At 52.5% G+C, this 19,153-nt stretch overlaps 5 protein-coding genes across 5 annotated transcripts; 3 read left to right on the top strand and 2 right to left on the bottom strand.

Annotated features, from left to right (window-relative positions):
- Positions 1-112: 112 nt before the first annotated feature.
- Positions 113-7,041, bottom strand: GUITHDRAFT_79708 (hypothetical protein; the record flags this gene model as incomplete). Its single annotated transcript, XM_005822494.1, has 3 exons — positions 113-675; positions 3,183-3,474; positions 6,571-7,041. Coding segments are annotated over 3 exons (1,326 nt in total), but the record flags the coding sequence as incomplete, so codon positions are not given.
- Positions 7,042-7,780: 739 nt separating this feature from the next.
- On the top strand, positions 7,781-9,315 carry GUITHDRAFT_155457 (hypothetical protein). The gene is made up of 8 exons (XM_005822493.1): positions 7,781-8,209; positions 8,331-8,452; positions 8,496-8,569; positions 8,721-8,855; positions 8,904-8,944; positions 8,990-9,075; positions 9,120-9,180; positions 9,226-9,315. The coding sequence occupies exons 1-8, from the start codon at positions 7,796-7,798 to the stop codon at positions 9,253-9,255; spliced, it is 963 nt and encodes a 320-aa protein (XP_005822550.1). The 5' UTR covers positions 7,781-7,795; the 3' UTR covers positions 9,256-9,315.
- Positions 9,316-9,656: 341 nt separating this feature from the next.
- On the bottom strand, positions 9,657-10,465 carry GUITHDRAFT_155456 (hypothetical protein). The gene is made up of 5 exons (XM_005822492.1): positions 10,443-10,465; positions 10,331-10,397; positions 10,015-10,284; positions 9,898-9,967; positions 9,657-9,852 (listed from the first exon to the last, which is right to left on the bottom strand). Exons 3-5 carry the CDS (start codon positions 10,231-10,233, stop codon positions 9,758-9,760), a joined length of 384 nt encoding a protein of 127 aa, XP_005822549.1. The 5' UTR covers positions 10,234-10,284; positions 10,331-10,397; positions 10,443-10,465; the 3' UTR covers positions 9,657-9,757.
- A 2,642-nt stretch (positions 10,466-13,107) lies between these two features.
- Positions 13,108-14,497, top strand: GUITHDRAFT_155453 (hypothetical protein). Its single transcript, XM_005822491.1, has 10 exons — positions 13,108-13,299; positions 13,371-13,429; positions 13,477-13,556; positions 13,600-13,704; positions 13,750-13,839; positions 13,888-13,945; positions 13,994-14,061; positions 14,116-14,166; positions 14,217-14,295; positions 14,346-14,497. Exons 3-10 carry the CDS (start codon positions 13,495-13,497, stop codon positions 14,463-14,465), a joined length of 633 nt encoding a protein of 210 aa, XP_005822548.1. The 5' UTR covers positions 13,108-13,299; positions 13,371-13,429; positions 13,477-13,494; the 3' UTR covers positions 14,466-14,497.
- Positions 14,498-16,573: 2,076 nt separating this feature from the next.
- GUITHDRAFT_47044 (hypothetical protein) lies at positions 16,574-17,742 on the top strand (the record flags this gene model as incomplete). The annotated part of the gene is made up of 2 exons (XM_005822490.1): positions 16,574-16,777; positions 17,491-17,742. Coding segments are annotated over 2 exons (456 nt in total), but the record flags the coding sequence as incomplete, so codon positions are not given.
- Positions 17,743-19,153: the final 1,411 nt, after the last annotated feature.

The following is a 19,153-nucleotide window of genomic DNA, read 5'->3' as shown; positions in this document are numbered from 1 at the left end:
GCTCGCTCAGGGAGTTGTTGGAGATGTTGAGGTAGGTGAGGTTTCGTATGAAGACGATCGTCTCGGGGATCTCAAGCAGCTCGTTGTGGTTGATCATCAGCCGCTGCAGGTACCGGAGCTTCTTCAGGGAGGGAGGCAGACGCGACAGGCCGTTGCCGTAGATCCCCAGCGCCGTCAGGGCGACGCAGGAGCCCAGCTGGGGGGGGATGGAGGTGATGGCGTTCCTGCCGAAGTTGAGGGAGTTGAGGCGCTCGAGGTTGCCGATCATGGGGTGGAGCGATGTGAGGAGATTCTCTTGCAGCCAGAGCTGCTCCAGGAGGATGCAGCCCTCCAGCACGCTCGAGAGCGTGACGAGCTTGTTCCTGCTGGCCGACAGTACCCTCAGGCTGGTGAAGTTCCGCACACAGTCGGGTATCAGCTTGAACTCGTTCCTGCTGATCTTCAGAACCCTGAGGCTAGTCAAGGCGCTGAAGTGATTCGGAAAGTAGGAGATCCGGTTGCCCACGATGTCCAGGTTGGTGAGGCTTCTCAGCTTGCCCAGCTCGGGGGGCAGCAGGGTCAGGGTGTTGTAGGACAGGCGGAGGCTGAGGAGGTTCCTAAGAGCAGAGACTTGGGGAGCGATTGAGGAGATGAGGTTGTAGGAGAGATCGAGGCTCTCCACGTACTTGTGCGCTCCTCCGCTCAACACCTCCGTCAAGGTCTCCCCTCCATCGTCGCTGTCGCTGTCGCTCTCCTCCACCTCCCCTTCCTCCGCCGGATAGTAAACCACGTCCTCAGTCCAGTCGAACTGCTCTGCCTCGCTCCCGCTGCCGGCCTCAATCTCCTCCTCCGACCCCTCGCTGTAGGACTCGTTGGGATTGTCGTCGCTCCACTCGGCCTCGGGCCCATGCTTCCTCCTCACCTTGATGTTGTACCATCCCGACCTCGACGCCTTTCTCCCTCCCTTGTGTCTCCGTTTCTGCCCCCGGCTCGTCCCCAACTCATGACACTTGGTCCCTAGCGCGATGCAAGACTTGCAAGGATGCTCCACCTCAGGGGGCCCGTAGCGCAGCACCAGCTGGTCGTAGAGGTCGATCTCCGAGGGGACCCGCCTCGCGTCCTCGTCCCGCCTCCTGTTCTCCTTCATCTCCTCCACCGACTGATACCCGATGGCGAAGGCGTACCACTCCTTGAACGACTCGTAGACCTCCTCCAGCGACCTCAGCCTGTCTGCCCGCCTGAAACTTTGACCCGTCCCAACGTCGATGATCGCGTCCTCGCAGAACTCCTCCAGCGCATTCCAGGAGCTGTCGCGCTCGTCAAACTCGCCCTCAAAGTCAAGGTCGAGCCCCAGCGTCCTCCTCTGCTCGATCTCCTGCCGCTTCCTGTCCTCCGCAGCCTGTCGCTTCATCTTCGCATTGGTCTCGCTCTTCAAGATCCTCAGGTAGTTGTCGATCCCAAACCTCGTCCACCCTTCGGGTCTGTCCAGCCGCATCACATCAACGGGGAAGGTCAGCAGGTCAAAGTTGCTCAGGTCCACGTGCGCCGTCAGCCTGCCCTTCTTCACCTCCTGCACGAAGTCCATTGCAAGCAGGCACCCGTACTTGTGAACTTCGGGAGGGACGTCGCAGAGGAAGTTGCCGTTGACGGAGAACTCTCTCAAGCCCGAGAGGCGGTAGATCCGGTCGGGGAGGGCGACCAGCAGGTTCTTGGAGCAGCTGAGAACCTTGAGAGTGGTCATGTCGCACAGCTCGTCGGGCAGGAGGGCGAGGGAGTTGTTATCCAACCGCAGGGTCAAGAGGTTTGACAAACGTGTGATCTCGGGGGGGACGAACTCGATCCTGTTGTTCCTCAGGTAGCACTCGGTGACGTTGGTGAGGTCGAGAAACTCTCGCGGGAAGCGCCGGTAGGCTCCTCCTTCGAACCTCACCACGTCTCTCCGCTGAGCCGTGTACAAGCAGAGGAAGAAGCCGAGGATGGCGTTGCTGCCCTGATTGACGATCTCGCGTGAGGGCGAGTAGAGGTCGAGGTTTCTGATCAGCATGATGCGCTTGAGGGCCCGGCAGTAGGAGAGCTCCATCGGCAGAGTCTTGAGCCGGTTCTGCTCCAAGTCCAGCTCCTCCAGCTTCGTCAGCCTGCCGATCTCCCCGGGGAGTTTGACGAGAAAGTTGCCCGAGAGGTTGAGGTAGGTCAGGTGCGTGAGCTTGCAGACCTCAAGGGGCAGGGAGTAGAACCTGCGGCTGCTGTCTTGGACCTCCATGATCCAAAATCGCTTCCTAGATAAGTCCAGCGACAAGGAGGTCTTGCTCTGCAGCGTCAGTCGAAGATACTTCCATACAGCATCCGGGCCGCTGCACAACACTTCACATGGAGGATACTTGACTCCATGCCCAGAGATTGGCTTCCAAGCGAACAAATCCTTCTTCCAAGACGTGTAATAATCCAGATAGTTGAGATAGACTCGCAAGTTTCGAAGTGACCTGCGTCATGCAAGTCAGAGCAAGCGAATCTGAAGTGAAACGACGTAGTCCTACCTGCACCCGAGAAATGATTCAGCGTTGCAGACTGTGACTGGATTGTCTTCAAGAAGCAACTCCTGGAGGTTCGAAAGTGTTGCGAATGCATCTGGTATCACTTTGACTTGGTTCTGATTCAGATTCAGCAGTTTCATTCTGTTCAAAGTAGACACCAAGTCTGGTATCAGCGGAAGTTGGTTGTGATGTAGCGAGAGGCGCACAAGCTTGGTGAGTTGAAAAAGACCTTCAAGATCATTCGTCAAGCTTTGAACCGCAAACAAGTCAAACAAGAAATCAAACCTTTAGGGAGGCGGATAAGGCGATTGTTGCAGATTGACAGATCGACGAGACATTCACTCAGGTTTTTGATTTGTTCGGGCAAAGTCTCCAAGGCGTTACCATCGAGATTCAAGAACGCAACATTGTTGTACGACTCTATGCAGTCAGGGATTGACGTGAACTTGTTCTTTGAAAGGTTTAGGGAGGTGAGATTTATCAAGAAGTTCCCATCGAGAGGAAACGACCTCAGGTCCCAGTTGCTGAGCAGAAGGGAGTCAGAGAAGCTCGCAGAATGGAGAGAAGCGAGGTAAGAGAACATGCTCTTGACGCCGTCGACCAAAGACTCTGGAGGAGGGACTATGAGATGCTGGGGAGATACCTCCAGTGACACGATCCTGGTGCAGAGACTGATTTGAGGCGGCAGGACAGCAACTTGATTGTCTGTCAATCTGATGGAGGTGATGGCCGTTAGCCTGGCGATTTCCAGGGGAAGGAAGGTGAGCAGGTTGCTGTCGAGGTTGAGCGACTTGAGACGAGAGAGGAAGGCGAAGGACTTGGGCAGGACGACGAGCCTGTTGGAGGCGAAGCTGAGCGATACAAGGTGGACAAGCTGCCCGAATTTGGAGGGAAGCGACTTGACTTCGTTGTTGTTCATGGATAGCGACTTCAATGTCGTCCACTTGCACAAGCGAGGAGGTATCTCAGCGATGGAGTTGTGATCAGCATTGAACTTCTGAATGGACCTCAACACGATGTTGGGCAGGTTCACGATGTTGTTTTGAGACACATCCAACTCTTTCAGGCTCCCGAAGTATTTCAGGGAGTGCGGGAGAGCCTGCAGTCGGTTCTGCTTGACGGAGAGCAAGGCAAGCTTTCTGAGCGATGAGAAGGACTCGGGTATCGACGGGATGTTGTTGTGATCTAGAGTCAGAGACTTCAGCTGGGTGCCAAGATCCTCCAGCTCGAGTGGGAACTTCTTGAAGGAGTAGCTGGACAAGTCAAGCTTGTCTTCTCGCTGCAAGCAGACCAGCAGCAGCTCTTTCATGTACTGGATGAGGCCCGACGCTGACAGCTCCCGCACTTCACTCGCAGGTCTCGTGAGCTTAAGCCCCTCTATGCCCAGGTGCCTGAGGTTGGTGAGGCGACCGATGGTGATGGGCATGTCGGTGAACTTGTTGTAGGAGAGGTTGAGCTTGGAGAGCTGAGTCAAGGAGCAGACCACCAGCGGGAACTCTTTTAGGATGTTCTCCGACAGGTTGAGATCTTCAAGGCCGCTCAGGTTGACAAGTTGCTGCCGCATCACGCCGATCCTGTTGTTTGACAGGTCCAGACGCGTGAGGGTCAAGAGCCTGCAGACCTCAGTCGGGATCTCGTACAAGCTCAGACCAGACACGTCCAGTGAGTTGGATGAGATGGCGGCATGGCAGCTCTCCAGGTAGTTGAGGATCGGGCCGGGGCCTTTGCGGAGGATCTCGACCGGAGGCTCTCGGATGGGGTTTGAGTCTATGTTGAACTTGGCGAGGTCCAGCAGCCTCCCCAGTGCGAACGGAAGGCTGCTGATGTTGTTGACGGACACGTCGAGCACCGAGAGCTCAGCCAAGAGGCTCAGGTGCTCGGGGAGCCTGGTGAGAGCATTCTTAGACACTGACAACACCTCGAGCTCCGTCAAGTAGCAGACGCCGTTGGGCAGCTGCTGCAAGTTGTTGTTGTCCAGTCTCAGGACCCTCAGGGCCCTGAGCTTCGAGATCTCCGTTGGGATCTCTTTCAGCAGGTTCCCTCGCAGCTCCATCCTAGTGAGCAGCTGCAGCCTCGCCCGGTCCCACGGGGGCTTCCCGGCCTCCCCAAGGAGGAAGTTCAAGTGCTCGAGGCGATTCATGTTCGCTGACAGGACCATCAGGTCGTCCATCTGCAGGACCTCCGAGTCGATCTCGACTATGTCGTTCTTGTCGATAAGCAGCTCTTGCAGCCCTATCGTCTTCCACGCGTCCTTTGGTATCTCCCCCAGCTGCATCCCCTTCAGCCCCAGCCTTCCCACCTCGCCTGCCTCGAGCATCCTCCTTAGGAAGATGAGCGTCTTCTGCACCCCCAGAGACAAGATGTGCTGAGACGGGATGACTATCATGCTCGCGTCCAGAACGAGCTCGCGGATGCCCTTGCACAGCCCCAGCGCCATCGGCAGCCGTCGGATCCTGTTGTTGGAGATGTTGAGGAGCCGCAGGTTAGTCAAGTTTCCGATTTCATCGGGAAGGTTCACGATCTTGTTGTGTGAGATGTCGAGGTTGCGGAGAGACGTCAAAGAGCAGACGCTAGTCTTGAGGTCCAGCAGCTCGTTCTTCGAGAGGTCGAGCGAGTCAAGCCACGTCAGCGAGACTAGCTGGTTGGGCAGGTCCTGCATTCCCAGGTTGGACGCCACGAACTTGTTGGACTTTTTGCTGTCGTACATGGCCTTCCAAAAGTTGAGCAGCACCCCCTCGCCTGCAGACGTCAAGTTGACAGGCACACCTTTCAGCATGTTTCCGTCAAAGTTCGCGCGGGTAAGCTTCATCAGAGCCCCCAGCTGCAGAGGGATGTCCTCTATCAGGTTGTTGGACACGTCGATGTCGCGCAGCTCCTTGAGGTTCTCGATCGAGTCTGAGATCTCAGAGATCTTGTTGCTGGACAGTAGCAGGCGCCGCAGTGAGGAGCACTGAAAGACGTCCCGAGGGATCGATTCGAACCTATTCCTGCTCAGGTTCAGCTCCTCCAGTAGCTGCAGGTTGAAGAAGAGAGGAGGAAGCTTCTCCAGCAGGTTGTTCGCCAGCTGCAAGACTTTGAGCTGCGACACAGCTACGACTACCTTGTTGAGAGTCGACAGTCTGTTGTTGCTCAGGTTCAACAGCTCAAGGGACTGACAGGGTTGGCCTGCCTTCCACTCCATCCCCTCATCGATCTTGAAGTCTTCGTTGTTGGTCGCACCAAACTCGGACCGCTTCTCCACCATCACTCCCTCGTCCCCCAAGCACACGACGATGGGGAACGAGGAGAAGGCGTTGTCATCGAGCTTGAGATCGCGCAGACCTCGCAGCCGGGTGATGGTTTCAGGAACTTCGCTCAGTCTGTTCTTGCTGGAGATGAGCTGCTGCAGGTTTGTCATCAGCTCCAGCATGCTGCCCAGCGAGACAATCTTGTTGCTGCTCAAGTCCAGGGAGGTCAAGTGGCTCCAGGGCCCCCCGGCGTCCGGGAGGGTCTGGAGCACATGGAGCTGATGGCTGCAAACAGCCACGTGGAAGAAGTCAACGGCCGTCAGGCTCAGCCCGGACAGGTTGACCTGCCCCAACGCCTCTCCGATCACAAGGGCATGCAAGAACTGCAGGACAGCGCTCGCGCCTCGGGAATAGATTTCCTTGGGCGGCAGCGACATGCTGAGGTTCTTCTCCAGCGAGATGCTCTTGAGCTGTGTGGCTCGTCCCAACCCGATGGGGATCGAAGTGATCTGATTGCTCTTCAGCGACAGGTCTGTCAGGCTCGTCAGGTACCCCAGCCCCTGCGTCAACCTTCCTTCCAGGTTGCTCTTGTCAATCCAGAGCTTGCGGAGCTGCGAGAGGGAGGAGATGGAGTAGGGAAGCTCGGATATCTCGCTGTTGTTGGAGAGGTCGAGCTCCGTCAGGAAGGAACCCGTCCATGTGATCTCACTCGGAAACCCTCGCAGCTTGAACTTGACCAGGTTCAGACTGCAGCTTGTCAACGCCATCCCGTATCGCTGCATGTACTCCGACACCTTTGCTGGCCCCTGCACGATGACGTAGGCAGGAGGGACCGCGATGTCCGGGTTGTCTTTAAGGTCGAGGCTCTTCAGCTTGTTGCATCTTCCGATCTCAAGTGGAATCTGCGTCAATCGGTTGTTGGACAGCGACAGGACCTGCAAGCTCTGGCAGTGTCCCAGGTCCCTCGGGATGTACCGAATCTGATTTCCATGCAGCGCGAGGATAGAGAGGCAGGAGAGTTTTCCTAGGTCAGGAGGAACATCATGCAACTTGTTTTCTTGCAGGTACAAGATGGCGAGATTCGGAAAGTTTCCAATCTCAGACGGCAGCGTTTCGATGTAGTTGTTCTGCAAGAATATCTTCTTGAGATTCTTGAAGTTCAAGATTTCCTCGGGGAACTTGCTCAATCGACAAGCATGCGCATCAAAGACGCCGCTGTCTGACGCATTGTCCACTCGCTTCTTCCATTCTTGTGCGGACAAGCTCGCACCCGCCTCTCCCGCTGCCTCCGTTTCTTGAGACATAATGCCTCAATCAGCCTGTCAGCACCTGCTAAGATGAGCGCCTTCCCCTCCTCCTCCTCCTCCTCCTCCTCCTCCTCCTCCTCCTCCTCCTCCTCCTCGTCTGACGTGCATGTTGGCAGGGTATGAGGGAGGCGGTCGCCATGGATCGCACGCAGGAGAATCTACCAGTACCATTGCGAGCAGAACGGCTCGGAGCTCACCTCAGAGTGAATGTGCTGCATGAGGGTTTCGATTGAGAAGGGGTAGAACTAATGGGATTGGAGGGGGTGGGGTAAGGTGGTAGCGACGTAACATGAGCGAGGTATGCACGACCTGAGGGTGGGAGGGTGGGAGGAGGAGGAGGCGGTGGGGCAGAGGGCAGAGAGAGACGGGGGAGACAGAACTGCTGAGATGGTTAGAGGGAGAGATAGAGCAGAATGCAGGAGGAATAGTTCCTTGTGCTATGCGATGGGGAGGGGACAGGAACGCAAGCCAGTAAGATGGGGGGGGGGGGCATTGGGGAGCGGGGGTAGCAGCAGGTGCAAGGGAAGTAGGATAATTATATGAGGGATGAGCAGAAGAGAGATCAAGATCAGGAATAGGTAGAGCGATGTCGGGTAGGTGATCTTAGGCAAGGAACCGTGTCACCCTTCACTTCACCGTGGCGCAAACAAAGCGAAACAATCAGTGAGGTTGAGAATAGCTTCAGCACCAAGATTTGAAGCTTTTTTCATCTATGATTTGCCTGATTGTTTTGTAGGACGGAGCGAAGTTGATGTCGGCGTTCCAGAACACGGGGATCACCCCCCAATACTCCCCAGAGCCAAGTTTCGACGTGGGGTACGAGGAGGAGCTCTCGCCCGTGGAGCTGGTGGCTGCTGCTTCCGTCGAGCTCTTGTTCGAGTTCATCTCCAAGTACGTGACCCTCGGCTCGCTCTACAGCCTCTCTCAGCCTCTCCTTGTCCTCAAGACAAGGATCCAGTACCGCACAGTTCAATCAGCGCCGACCCCCCGGATCCAGGAGTTGGATGATGAAGGAAACGAGGTCGTGCAAGAGCAGAGGCCGCTTCCCCCGATCTCATGGAGAAGAATCCGGCATGACGAGGGGAATGGTGCGCTCTGGAATGGCCTGCACGCTAGGGTCCTCCATCAAGCATTATGGCGTGCAGGATCTATCAGCATGATGGAGGTAAGCCGTCGATGACTTTGGTTGCTTGTGTGCTCCAGGACACTAGTGTGCTTTGCCCCGTGCTTCTCACTCTCTCTCTGTGTTCACAACCAGAGTGGCAAGTCTCTCACGTGTGCTTCAGATACTCCTTGCCTTTCCAGGCAACAACGTCATAGGGATTTTAGCCAAGTCGGTTTCTTCCATCATGCTCTTTGCCTCCCTCACCCATCCGCTCGACGTTGTCTCTCACCGAATGATGGCCGGGTAGCCTTAGAGTTCTTGCTGACAGCACGTGAAGTTTTCTTAGATGTGCTGGTTATACGAACTGTGGCGTTTACCAAGGGCTTGTAACAGCACTGAAAGAAGACACGGCTTACGAAGGTCAGTGGAGAACCAATGGCCAACATGTCTTGATTGCATGTCATTTCATGTGATTTGATATGTTTTGATGCGATCGACTATGTTTTGATCTATTTTGATGCGATTTCACGTTCGACTATGAGGGCCCGGCGTGACGTCCATTCTGTAACAGGGCTCAACACCCAGCTGCTTCTCAGCACTTTGTCAATACCAGTGCGATTCGGCTATTTCAACCTTCCGGCGGGGTTTCTTTGGATGGTTGGACTATTTCCGCTGGAGAGAAAAGCAACACTGCAGAAGTTATGCGGTGACAAGTCGGAAGTGACTTGCGTGCAAGCTGATGCTGTACCGCAAGGTCGGAGAGACGCGGAGGTCGCCATGTCAAGATTATCAAGGGTCGGTTGACCGAGAGATCATCTGGTCGCTGACGTCCTCTGACAGGAGGGGGCTCAGCAGAAACGTGGATGGTTTAGAAGGATGTATGGAGGACCGGGCTTCTCCAGGGGCTTCTCCTACTACTGCTACATGTCTGTCTCTTCCTCGCCGATGCTAGCAGCTCACGTTCATGCAGGGTTGGCATCGAGCTAACGATCGCGATGGTTTCCAATGCCTTTGCAGACGCCTTCCTGCAGGTTAACCCGGTCTCGGTTCCTTAGCGCGTCTAATTTGGCTGTCAGGCTGTTCAAGAGTTGGAAGACGGCAACTGACGGGAGCGAAATGCAAGGGAAGCAGAAGTTGTTGTTTCGCATTAGACGAAGCTTTTTCTCACCCCGAACTTCGCACATGTGCTCCTGCATTCATGCTGGTTGTAGTGGTACAATCTCTCTCTATGAGTTAACGGCAGCTACTAGCTAGACATGTTAAGATGAGTCAATCGAAGTCAGCAACCCTCAAGTGCTCGAGCCATCTGGTGCTACGAAACTATCGCAGACTCCAGGGAGAATGCAGACCTCCTGCGACATCGATATGAGGAGAGGAGGAGGAGCTGCCATCATCGAACTACCTGGTTCGCATTCACCTCAGTGGCCTCGACGGGGATGTCAGGGTTGGCGTTCCTCAGCGACTTTTCTGTTGTCGCCATCTGAAACGCAAGCTGGAAGTCTGTCAGATTTTCTTTCGTCCCCATCTATTGTCATACCTGGCTAATTGGGATTGACTTTGGAGGCGCGTACAGACCTCCCAGGTTCACCACGCTCCCTGCTACGAGAATCAGTCTGTGCACAAGATCCCAGCGCGTCTGCCTGGTGCAATGGCATCAGGATTCCCTCCGAGGTTCGGATTGGACGACCAGATCTGGAACCAGTCTGCGAGATGTCAGCATCCGCCTTGACCCACATCAAGTGGAATACCTGTGAAGAATAACTTGGCCAGTGATGTGTAACTGTCGCCCGGGAGAGCGCAGTACTTACATTTGACAACCTGACTCTCAGTCAAAAACAGTGTCTAGGACCATTGAATGATCTCACCCGAATGTTGAAGCATTTGAAAGATGCGACGGCAGAAATGTTCTTTGTGTCCACTGCTCGGAAGCAGAGGCTATAGTCCTTCCCTTCCTGGCCTTTCTTTGGCGTCCACCTGCTACATCGTAAGGGCCACAGACAGAGTCGGTTGAATACGCACCTGATCGCTCTATACACCCCAACCCCTCTAGATCCATCCCCCAAAGCATGTACATCGCAGTTCATAGAGCACTGCGTTAAAGGCACGGGAATCTTACTGAACTTCAATCCGCCCACCTGCAAATCTTATGAACCACAGGAGAAGTTCTCGAGTGAAAAGTACCAGCGAAGAATCGTATGAGACATTTGGAGAGGGCAAAGAGAAGGATTCTTCAAAGTGGCAGGTCACACTGCACAAGGTCTTAGATGAACTGAAACCTCCAAATGAGACTTACTTGATTCCCTTTAGCGGAGTCAGCCCCGTGGATTTTTCAAGGTTTAGCACAATTCTTAGGGCATTATTCACCCATTGAGTCGACAGTCCAATCTTATCATCTAGAAGACAGGAAACTTTCGACATCGATGGACTTGACGGCTGGACGCCTTCAACCACCAACACTGTACCGTTTGCTGGTACAATGTTTGAATACACCGCCAAGTTCAGCAGAGAATTTGAGGGCTTGTTGTAGTATGCTTTGATTATGTAGTATGACGTTATCGCATCGTAAACTGAAGAATGTGAACTAAGTTCATATGAATTCCAGATGTATGGTAAATTCGATCCGATGTCGATTCCCACCGGAAACTTGCACTGAGCATTGGTACATGTGATGGCGGGAAGGCATACCGTGCACAAGGATTGATCGGGGCAACCTTCAGCAAGAGTGTAACTGTTGAAAACACAGCCCTCCGGTACAATTTGCAAATCTGAGAAGTTCTTGGTAAGGACCGAAAAAGCATGTACTCCGAACACGGGAATGGGACAGTTGACATAAGCATCTGGCAACCTTGTCGGAGGAAGAGGTTCGATCAATGCCGGATTGTTGTACTGGGCAGTCACACTGAATTCGGTAGCGTTTCCTTTAAGATTAGACGCATGGCAGCAGAGACCATTGATGTTTGTGTCAAGTCTTGATGAATCATCCTGCGCGTAGGCTTGGATTGACACAACCTGTGCTACCTTAGATTCATTAGAGCCCGGCTGGAACAACAGCTGTCTTCGCACGAATCTGCATGGATTGCGTGCGTATCGCATTGTACATACAGATCCGCACTTAGGACTGAAGGCGTAACCCGATGCCTCGCTAAAACATGGGTTCGTGCACTCAGTTGTCTCCGTCATGGAGCCCATCGGAAGCTCATGGCAGGCTGTGAAGTTTTCATCGCAGCACATCCTCGGGCCGAGAACGGCTCCATTGGGGAGACCTGTGGCGTGTACGTCTATGTCGTCCTCACGATTCATGTCTACCGCATCGATGTTCAACCGCAGCAATTGTCCGTTGTTCACCGTTACGTCGCACACGCTTACAGGCTTCTCCCAGCTTTTGAGGGGAAGAATAGTACGCCTTGTGGAGCACATGTTGTCGTCCGCCGGTGAGATTGCAACAATCTGAGGAGGAACGGCAACGTACAAGTTCACACATCGCTTAGGGTAAAAGTTCGTGTTGTACGAGCCATCGGGATTCACGATGCAACAGGTTTGCCGCCCTAGAACCTGTTTGAGTCCACTGTATGCGACTTGACTGACTGGACATGTCACTTCATCGGTGGGCCTGCAATCCACCAGAGCTTGGAAGCAAACTCTCAAGTCGTTGGAGGGAGCAAAGTCCACCAACGTGGCTGTGAATTCCCTGTAGCCTTTGGTAACATCATTGGGGAAGGGCATAAAAGCGGGGATGCTCAGCCCTTGCGAACCGACATTAACTGCTTTGCTGTTGTAGAAGGTGGAGTTGATCTCGAAGAAAATGCCCCTGTACTGCGAACCTTGGTCGCTTGGGTTGTCCTGGCGCATAGCACTGAAAAACTTGATCTGATCTCCAGGTTGACCCCAGAAGACATGATCGTTGGGAGGAGTCACAAAACAATTTGAACTGACGCCAGTGCAGTTGACACCCACATTAATGAACTCTGGGGCAATATGCCCGCTGCACACCCTCAAAGTAGCCAGTACCATCCACTGAAAAAGAACACGTTTGAACAAGCTCATGTTGAGAATGAACCGTTGCCGAACTAAGTAGAGCAGACTCAATCAGGCAAGTGCTTCTGACCTTGCATGCTTCCTGTTGCAGGAGGAAGACATCATGTCTCCTTCACCTCTCCCCACTCTTCGCCATCCTTCCCTTGCGCATTGCCATCGCGTCCTTTGGCTCCTGGAGGCGTCTGTTTCAGACCGTTTCATTCGCAATACGATCTGGCAGTTATTTTTATTGGTGAAACGTTATTAGCTGTCTTAAATTATATTAGTTACAGCTTAAAATAAGAATCTGTACTATTGACATCTAAAGATAAAAACTATATATAACATTCAATTGTAGATAGTACAATTATTATTTCATAGTTATTTCACTCAACTTAAGTCAACAATGTTTTATTTCAGTTTTAAAACGCGAAGGGGGCCGCTTCAGCAGTCGCAACTCTACTACCAGGGGTTAAAAGGGGTAGGTGCTATGCAAGGGTGGGGTTGTATGGGTAGCAGAGTGGGGTGGTGGTGTTCTAGTAAACAGTTGCAATGAATGGTCTAAAAGCAGGAGATGGCGGATCAACTAGTTAAGAAGATAAGATTGGGAGATAGAGTGGAAATACGAGGAGAGATTTTCGGAAGAACGATGAGTGATGGGTTGACTAAGGTGATTATTTGTAGATGAACTTCAATGTTGAGAGGAGGGAAACAAATCATAAGGGAATTTGATATGGTGTTGTGTTTTCACAGTGGAGAGCAGAAGAGAGTAGACAGAAGGAAGAAAACAATTGGAAGGAATGAAGGAAGGAATGAATTAAAGTCTAAAGACAGATTGGGAAAAGCGTGCCTTGTTTCATGACAACAATCCTGGGAGGACATAGAAATGAGCAATGCTGGCATATCGATTTATCTTTTTTTTGATATAGAGCTGAACTCGAATGCAAGACCCAGATTACAAACTTCATAGCAAGCACACGAGTACCTCCTTGGTCTATTCTTCACCTATCCAAATCGGTTCCCAACAAGACAAATAAGCCTCCACCTATCCAAATCGGTTCCCAACAAGACAAATAAGGTCGGCTTTTCTGGATTTCTCAAGGATCCCCAGCACTGTCCGGAAGCCTTCAATGAAGGCAGGTATGTCTCTTCGCTGATCAATGTTTTACCTTGAATACTTTTGTGCGATTTAATCGTTGATTGTCAGGCTGTTTTTGATCTGGTTACAGAACTGGATTCAACTGGGATCAATCACACGTAGTTGTGGTATGCTTCGAATGGTGCCTGATTTGTTCATTGAGCTTCCAAACAAGAACAGCAAAGGAAGCATCATGAAGTCTAGGACGCGATGTGCCGACTGTTTTCAGGCAGAGTCGCTGAGTAGAGCCAGCAGGTGAGTTAGGTTGAGCTCCGAGGCTTCACTGAAGTTCTTACAGAATCACTCTCATCGACTGCTCAAGGCATGGACGTGAGGCAGCCGCCAAGGCTGGCCTGGTTGGATTACTCGTTGGGTCTGCTTGCTGTGCTGCCGCTGCTGCCAAGTAGTCCTGCCTTCTGCAGACACCTCTCCGCTGACCGACTCTCAGAATGAGGACGGACAGTTCTCCTTTGTTCACCTTCTTTCGGATTTGTCTTGCACTTATTTCAATCTGCGGATTCTGTAGAGCATTTGTCAGGTAGTCTCTTCGTGTAACATGCAGGATAAGTCTCTCAATTGGTGACAGGGTAGTAAGGCCCTACAATCAGTTGCACTATTTCCGGTTCTTGTTCGCATACGTAGTGGTATGTTGCCTGTTCGCTCGTTGTCTTCGCTGACGCCTCCGATCCAAGGCCATGACAGCCTCGTCAGCAGTTGCTACTTTAGCTACTTTAATTGCAGTTGTGACTGCAATCAGAATGTAAGTTCATTCATGAGTCGTTTAGTACTTTGAAACAAATTGACTCAATATCAGGTGTTTCAAAACAGCGTTGGAGTATAGCGTTGGCAAAGATCCCCAGAAATGGTTTGGACAAGATGGTCAACGAGTTCGCATTGAATCTTCTTCTTCTTCAGGCTGTTGTCAGTAGCATCCATCGCTGCAGAGTGTCTCGAAGTGGGTGCATTGATTCTTCAGATGATCCTGATGGCACAGGTTTGCTCTATTTGTTTCTCTTCCATTTCTGTGATATTCGTGTCGCAAAGTGGGTTTTTGGAGAATTCAGTGTTATGCCCGTCCTATCGTCCATGAGCGTTATGTTCACTCTGCTTCATCACCTGAACAGCTTTGCGCCGGAATCTCTATGGTGGGAAGATGTTTTCTAGCACCACACTGTAAATTAAAGAGCTCTTCACCGAATCAACAACCAGCAACTCTCCAGAACCCAGTGGAAACACTTTCTTCACGCAGTCGACACAACCTATCAATGGAAGAAACAACACCCAAAACTCAATCACCAATTGACCAACAAGTTTATCAACACACTCATTGCACCACGCTATTCCATGCGCAAGTTTGAAAACTACAAAGCCTTCTCTCCGTGCGACACCCCTGATCACCTCTTAGAAAAGTGTAATTTCATTTTGATATGAACATCCGTCTTTTCAAATGTTTGTTTCCTCTGGATCTTGGACCACCTGCTAAGAGACGATCGATGTCATCCGCATGCATCTAAAACAATCAGGCAAGTCCTCGAAAGTTTATTTCAACCCAGCCAATAATACGGGTGAGAGGGGTAGGTAGTAGGGTGTTGTTGAGCACCTTGTCAAATTTTGATTGTTTTTTTTTGTATTCCCCGTACTCCATGTTTTAGTTATTATTCGGCTCTACAAGGATTGCTACGGGGTGAGATATCACCCGGTCCTAGGCCAAGCTATATATGGGTCTCTGGGGCTGCTCCCGAAATAGAACCCTCGTCGATCATGGTGAGGATCAAAATGCGCTCTTGTCGCGCTTCAATGCTCGTGCGAGCCTGATTGACATCCACCACCACCACCTCATCATCGTCACCACCAGCATCGTGATTGTATTCTTCGTCCCGGCTTCTTCGTCCTCCTTATTGATAGTCTCCTCCTCTGCTGCCTCTGCTCTTGCTCTTCACTGCCCAAGGTTGTCGGAAGCCAAATACTCGAATATCCATCCACATCATGAGCTTGCTGCAATGCGTTTGAGCCATGCGATTGGCCTTTACTGACGTTATCTTGACTAGAACGGGTCGGAGGTGTTCGAGGTCAACGTGACGGATGGCAACTACGGAGCTGTTGCCTCCAGAAGTCAGTTTCTCAATGATCGCAACTCCAAGAACAAACGAAGGGTAGCGTTGCAACGTCTCTTGCGATGCCTGTTGACGCCCTTGTCAGGCATTGTACTCGTCTATGCTTGCAGCTTGTCTTGCTTTGGTGGGAGTGGTCGCCCTTTCACGCACTGACAAGGCGGCAAGAATCTACACCAGCGCGGCACAAAAGATGATTGCTGCACGAAAGATGTTGAAATCAGCTACACAGAAACTCGGTGCAATCGAGAATTACGATGACTCGAGTGGCTTGCTGCACACCATGTACTCCGAGCCTGGTGAATCTTGATCGTTTGTTTGCATTGCAAGTTGTAGTAACATCCCAACAGGCTTCGAAGTTAAGATGTACTGGCAGAAAGACGTCTCTTTCAGTGACATGACCGGAAAGCTCATCGACTTGAAGACTATGCTGGGACTTCCTGATGCTCAAACCTTCAAGACTGCGTTGCACTTTGGAAACTATGCAGACATTGCTGAGAGTGCGGGGCCTTCGCTTCCTGCTAACAACACAGCGGATTACTCCAAGTTCGTTGCGATCTTTCATGGGAGGTAGCAAGAAGAAACTTATCCTTTGCTTTCTTAGACGCTGAAACCTTTTTGATAGAATGGAAGTGGTGAAGAAGGGCGACTACACATTCAACCTTTCAGCAACATCCCCCTGCGTTTTGTTCGTTGACAACAAACAGGTCATCATGATGCTTTGAATTGTTTTCTTGACATGTTTCAGATCATCGTCGCACCTAATGGCGGGCCTGAGTCCACTGATCCTATCACACTGGAGAGTGGATACCACAAGGTCACTTTCATCTGGAAAGCGCCGCAGGTGATGTTGATCTTGATGTTTGGTTGCCTGGGGCTAAAAGTTTTCGTTTTAAGCCGGATGAGGGCAACTCATTTGTTCAAGTTGTGTACACTGGTCCAGACACAGGAGGAGAGGAAGGGAATGTAATGGGATATCACTTCGCTCTCGACCTCGATGCCAAGGGCAAGGTCGAAGCCAAGAGAAACGTGCAGCCAGGATTCGGCTGCCTGTTCTACTACATGGCTCCCCAAGGTGGCTACAGCTCCTCATCTACCCCAACTCCCGGTAACCAGCAGTAGCTGCGAACATTTTGTTGTGACTTTGGCCCAGATGGACCGATGAAGTTGTACGTCCAAACCATCACTGGCAAGACTTTCGCTGTCGACCTGGACGGCTCAGACACCATCGAGACGTTGCGTGAGAAGGTGGCAGAGCAGAGCAACATCGCTACCGCACAGCAGAAGCTGATGTATCAGGGAATAGTCCTAGCTGACGGTAGAACCTTGAAGGATTACTACATTCAGCCCTCCTCTACCATCCTCGTCAGCTTCGCCTACTTCAGTGATACCGACGTTTCTGTTCCTTCCCTCTCCGATATCCAGAATCGGTCCCTCTTCAACCCTCCCAACTCGGCGGCGAGGTGAGACAACTAAAGGGCGGAGAGCGTTCTGACGTCTGACTAGGTTGGCCACTTTTGACTACCGCAACCACGATGAGTGGGTGGAGGCTCTGCAAGACGAGAACTTCCCCAGGAAGATGGTGAGTCAAGTCACTCACAGGATGTTTGTGGGTGTGCTGAAGGCCACGCGGCAGGTTGTGCTGATGGCGGAGGGCATGATCAAGATCGAGGAGGGAGGAGTCTACGAGTTCGCTCTGACCAGTGACGACGGCTCATCGGTAACGCTTCTCAGCTCAGTCGCTCGATCTGATCCCCACCTTCCAGCTGGAGATCGACGACGACTTGATCATTGAGAACGCCGACGCCGACGGTTCAGCTGACGGTGCTGCTGCTGGCCCTCTAGATGTGACTTGACTGACGTTGAGCAGCTGAGGGAGGCTTTCTTCATCCCCACGAAAAGAGAGCGCAGATCTACTTGGACAAGGGGTAGGAAAACTCTCTGAGCCATGGGGGTAGTCTCTGACTGGTCGGACCAGGTGGCATGGGGTCAGGTTGATGTGGAGGCAGGACGGCACCGACGACGACTACGTCACCAACCCGACATGGGAGGAAAACCTGACGACCTTCCCGCAAGAGACTGGCGACGACAACATGATAGGAGCAATGCAGGGTGGCGACACGCTGACGTTCTACGTGAAGACTTCCAAGGGTGACAAGATCAAGTTCAAGCTCCCGAGCTCCACCACCGTCTACGACCTCAAGGAGAAGCTGGCGAAGTCCATTGACATCCCTTCCATCGAGCAGTCCCTCAGTTACAACGGAGCTCCTCTGGCCAACGAGAACACTCTCGCGTACTATCAGATCCTTCCGGAATCCGTCGTGAAGATGGGTAAGAAGTATCTTCGACTTCCTCTCTTCCTCCCCTCCTCTTTCCCACCTTCTTCTTCTCATCAGCTCCTTCAGGACGCTACTGGGGCCACCAGGTCCTCGTGCTGCAGTATGCTGGACCTGATACCGGCTCCGACGACACGTTCAAGCTCGTGGAGGGATATCATGAGGTAATCCTTCTCTTCTCGACTGCTTCCTCTTGCCTCATCCTGACTCATACCTCCTCCTTCCCCTCCTCGCTTTCTTCCCTTCCTCACCCCTTCCGATGCTGTTGCCCTCGACGTGTCCTCCTTTTTTCCTCCCCCTCCCCCTCCCGTGATTTTCTCACCTCGATCCCCTCAGACGGGCATCATCGGCCTCGGATCCCTCAAGGGCGTCCAGCTGTCCAACGGCGACTCGGTGGACCTCGGCGATGCGAACAAGTACAGGGAAAAGAATCCCTTCTTCGACTACGACAAGGTGCCGCTGCTTCCTCCCTCCTCCTCCCCACTCGCTACCTCCTCTACTTTCTTCTTCCATTCTTGTTTCTCCTCGTCCCTCCCTCCTCACTTTCTCTACTGCCGAGTGCTCTGAAAGGCTCCATTCTTTCCTCCTCCTCTTTTCTCTAATTCCTCTGCAGAAATGGCTGTCCAAGAACAAGAACAAGAAGTGGAGGGTCTACGATGCTGCGGATTGGAAGGAGGAGATTGGCGACCATGTCACCAAGATCATCAAGCCCTACACCGACTACACCAAGAAGGCCAACGCATACGTGCACTCCACGGTGAAGAGGGAGGAGAGGACAGAGGGAGGAGAGTAGAGCATGGAGGGGGGGGGGGCAGGGGTTGGGGTGGTTCCATGAGAAGAGGAGGAGGAAAAAGAGTATAGAACGGGAGGGAGGACTAGAGGAACGGTTGTTCTTATTCATTTCTCAGGTTCCTGCCGAGGTCTACACGCACAAGCCTAGCTACGATCGTGAGGTAGGAGCATGACAGCAGAGGAGGAGGAGGAGTGACCCATGATCAGGTTGTGGACATCGGAGGAAAGGCTATTCCATGGAAGCACAACGAGAAGAACGGCGACTACCTCAAGACTGTTGTTGGATCATCTTACAAGGTCTCCTCCTGCTCCTTCCTCTCCTCTCCTCTCCTTTCCTCTCCTACTCCTGCTCCGTCTCTCTCTTCCCCTCTCTCTCCCTCCCTCCTCGCTGATCAACTCTCAGGGCTTCGACAAGACATGGAGCAAGACGCCCAAGTCAGCTGCGTTCGGAGGCAACAAGGACGGGACTTCAGGAAGATAAACTTTCTCTCTTCTACTTCTCCACCTCCTCCCCCTCCTCCTCCTCTTCGGAGGGTCTGAGGGTCTGTGTCCCTAGTCAGTGAGGAGCATTGGAAGCTATGCTGTCATTCTATTACTGTACGTGAAGCTATAA

This window comes from Guillardia theta, assembly GCF_000315625.1.
Source record: "Guillardia theta CCMP2712 unplaced genomic scaffold GUITHscaffold_124, whole genome shotgun sequence".
NCBI lineage: Eukaryota > Cryptophyceae > Pyrenomonadales > Geminigeraceae > Guillardia > Guillardia theta.
The sequence above is the reverse complement of the archived record's forward strand: the minus strand, read 5'-3'. Positions and strand labels throughout refer to the sequence as shown.